The 2,651-nt window shown below is 33.4% G+C and overlaps 1 protein-coding gene across 1 annotated transcript in view; it reads left to right on the top strand.

Moving 5' to 3' along the window:
• The first annotated feature begins 677 nt into the window (after positions 1-677).
• LOC111717341 (uncharacterized) overlaps positions 678-2,651 on the top strand; it is a 49,010-nt gene continuing 47,036 nt past the window's right edge. The window contains exon 1 of the mRNA XM_023492841.1: positions 678-1,120. Within this exon, the coding sequence (XP_023348609.1) occupies positions 918-1,120 (203 nt within the window). The 5' untranslated portion in view covers positions 678-917. The remainder of the gene's footprint in view (positions 1,121-2,651) is intronic.

Below are 2,651 nucleotides of genomic sequence, written 5' to 3'. Positions count from 1 at the left end.
AGTCCTACACATACATTTACGTTAATATTAAAGTTGATAAAAATAACATAGGGGTGGGAAAGGGGTGGGAACTTTTGATTTAATTTAAATCGGTTCAAAGCAGTTAAGCTCCTTATTTCTATTGGTTAAATCTTTCTTCCAATGAGAGAGAAAATAAACAAACCTGAAAACTATTTAAAATAAATTCCGTTTATTTGAAAGTTGCTAGGTCATGTTCTTTTTGTTTAATCCTCTTCAATGACTTAATAACTGTTTAAAAATATGTGACTTTAAATATTGATAAAATCCACACACCCCCCCCCCTCCCCCTCTATGCCCAAATATCCCTCTTCCGTACAACTTTTTCCTTTTCCTCCATTTCTAAGAAATAAGTATTTCTTTCTTTGTTGTTGTATATAGAGTAGAGACTTGAGAGGAGTTTAAACTGGAAATTATAAAGAAACATCAAAACAAAACAAAAAGTTATATGAAATCAAAATTTAAGTACATGAATATCTCCTAATTTTTCTTCTTTTTCCCTTTCTCCCCCTACTCATTATTGCCCCACTTTATCAGTGGTCTAGTCTAGGTATGGAGCTTGTACCAGTAGAACCGCGAACCCTGAGAAACTGCTTGCTCTCAGTTGAGTTCTGGTTCTCGACCCGTTAAGTTGTGACTCAAATCCCTCCGGGCCGATTTGTATGCAAATGCACAGTATTTAGGTTTACTGATTAATCTCTAGATTTTATAGACCAAACAGTGTAATACAAACTTGTTAACGTATAAAGCTTCAATAATAAAATTTGGAAGATTTTTTATTAAAGTTTTGGTAGATTTCAGCGATAAATTAGAAATTAAAGAAAACAAAAGACATGTGAACTCCGCCTTTCCCAGTAGTTTACAGATTACAGTCAAGTGAAAAAACATTTTGGTTAAACATGTTTTCGCCCCCAAAATCCGCACCCTTGCCCCGCAAGCAGTATAATAAACATGAAAGCCTGCAAGAGGAACTGTATAGAAGTATTAAAGGCATATCAACTATAAAAAGAACAAAATCTACAGTGAGAAGTGTTAAAAATGGATCCAAGTATCCGTTTGTAAAGAAGAAACCTTTATACACTGAGGTTTCGCCTAGCGGAAGGTAAGATTATCTATGTAAAAGTTGTAATCTCTAGACTCTGTTTGCCGGTAATCGTAATTTATGACCAAGTGCAGGAAAACGGCGGGACTAACTATGACTACGCTGGGTTCCTGCAAGCCAGTAGATTTATAGAATTCAAATATATCAATTTTACATTTTCATCGCGCGATGCAAACTAATAGGTTTTCACACCCTGCCACATAACCTTAAATGGACTCTGCAGTATGATGTAAGATGGCAATGCCTGATTCACAGCGATACCCGTATAAAAGCTTTGTCTGGTCAAGTACAAAAAAAACTTGCGCATTTGTATTGCAAGGAAAACATACAGGAAACATCAAAATTGGACACGTTTAAGTCTAGAAAAACGACAATATCTTCAACATTATTGATCAAGGGTACCGTTGTGAATCGGGTACGGCCATCTTTGCATTGTGGATCACTTGAATATACGCTTACAGTCCCTTTAAACCATATTATCGTAAGTATTTGAGGCTTCTGTTGATGATGAAAATTAAAACTCTGATTTAAAATTTGGAAATTGATATTTTTCATTTTCTTTGATTTGGTTTTAGAGGGGAGTTTCTTTATCTATTTCTTACTTAGAAATAAAACCTAATGAAAACGAATATTCGATAAAAACATAAGCTTTGATATCTTTAAAGGTTTTTGGATATCCATTTAATAGAATTTTATCGTAACTATAGATTTATAAAAATGGATGATGATTAAATAAACATATTGAAATCATTATTTGCGTCCAAACAATTTTTTTTGTGAAAATTCTAGGTCAGAAAGGCCATAAAGTCGTACAAGTATTCCACATGAAATTAAATTCTTTCTTAAATTATACCAATTGTATGAATCCAGTGTTATTCTCTATTCTTGACTCTTTATAGCCCCTACGGCCTACAGTCCCTTGGCCTTCAATCTTGCACCTACTGGAAAAAAGACCAAAAGGTTAATTTAACACAGAGGGGGGGATTGGGTTAACCCCCCCCCCCCATCTTCTACATTTACTAGACTAAATTCTTAGAACTGTAACGTTGCCTTTCGCATAATTACTGTAATTTTGCAAGTTTTTGCCAGATTTTGCGTGTTTGGCAGATTTAAGAAATTATCATATCAGAAAATCTCCGGGTTTTTTATTAACTGTGAAAGTGGTTGTTTTTACACTTTTACATTATAAAATATGAAAACAATAAATAAATTTCTCATACACAGCTTTAATAGGAAAAAGAAAATGTTGTTTTAGATAACCCCATTCATATTATTTAAAATTTAAGGTCATTTTTAAATATTTTTTGTCTACGCGTTTTGCGTAAAAACAAAAATTTCTTCATGATTTCAATAAAAAAGAAATGAATAAAATTAATGATAAACTAATTGAGTATGTTTATCTTTCTACCCTGGGTTCATCTTTCTACCCTACAAGGTTCATCTTTCTACCCTAGGTTCATCTTTCTACCCAAAGGTTCATCTTTCTACCCTAGGTTCATCTTTCTACCCTAGGTTCATCTTTCTACCCTAG

The sequence above is a fragment of the Eurytemora carolleeae genome, unplaced genomic scaffold, assembly GCF_000591075.1.
Source record: "Eurytemora carolleeae unplaced genomic scaffold, Eaff_2.0 scaffold1691, whole genome shotgun sequence".
In the NCBI taxonomy this organism is placed as follows: Eukaryota; Metazoa; Arthropoda; class Copepoda; order Calanoida; family Temoridae; genus Eurytemora; species Eurytemora carolleeae.
The sequence above is the reverse complement of the archived record's forward strand: the minus strand, read 5'-3'. Positions and strand labels throughout refer to the sequence as shown.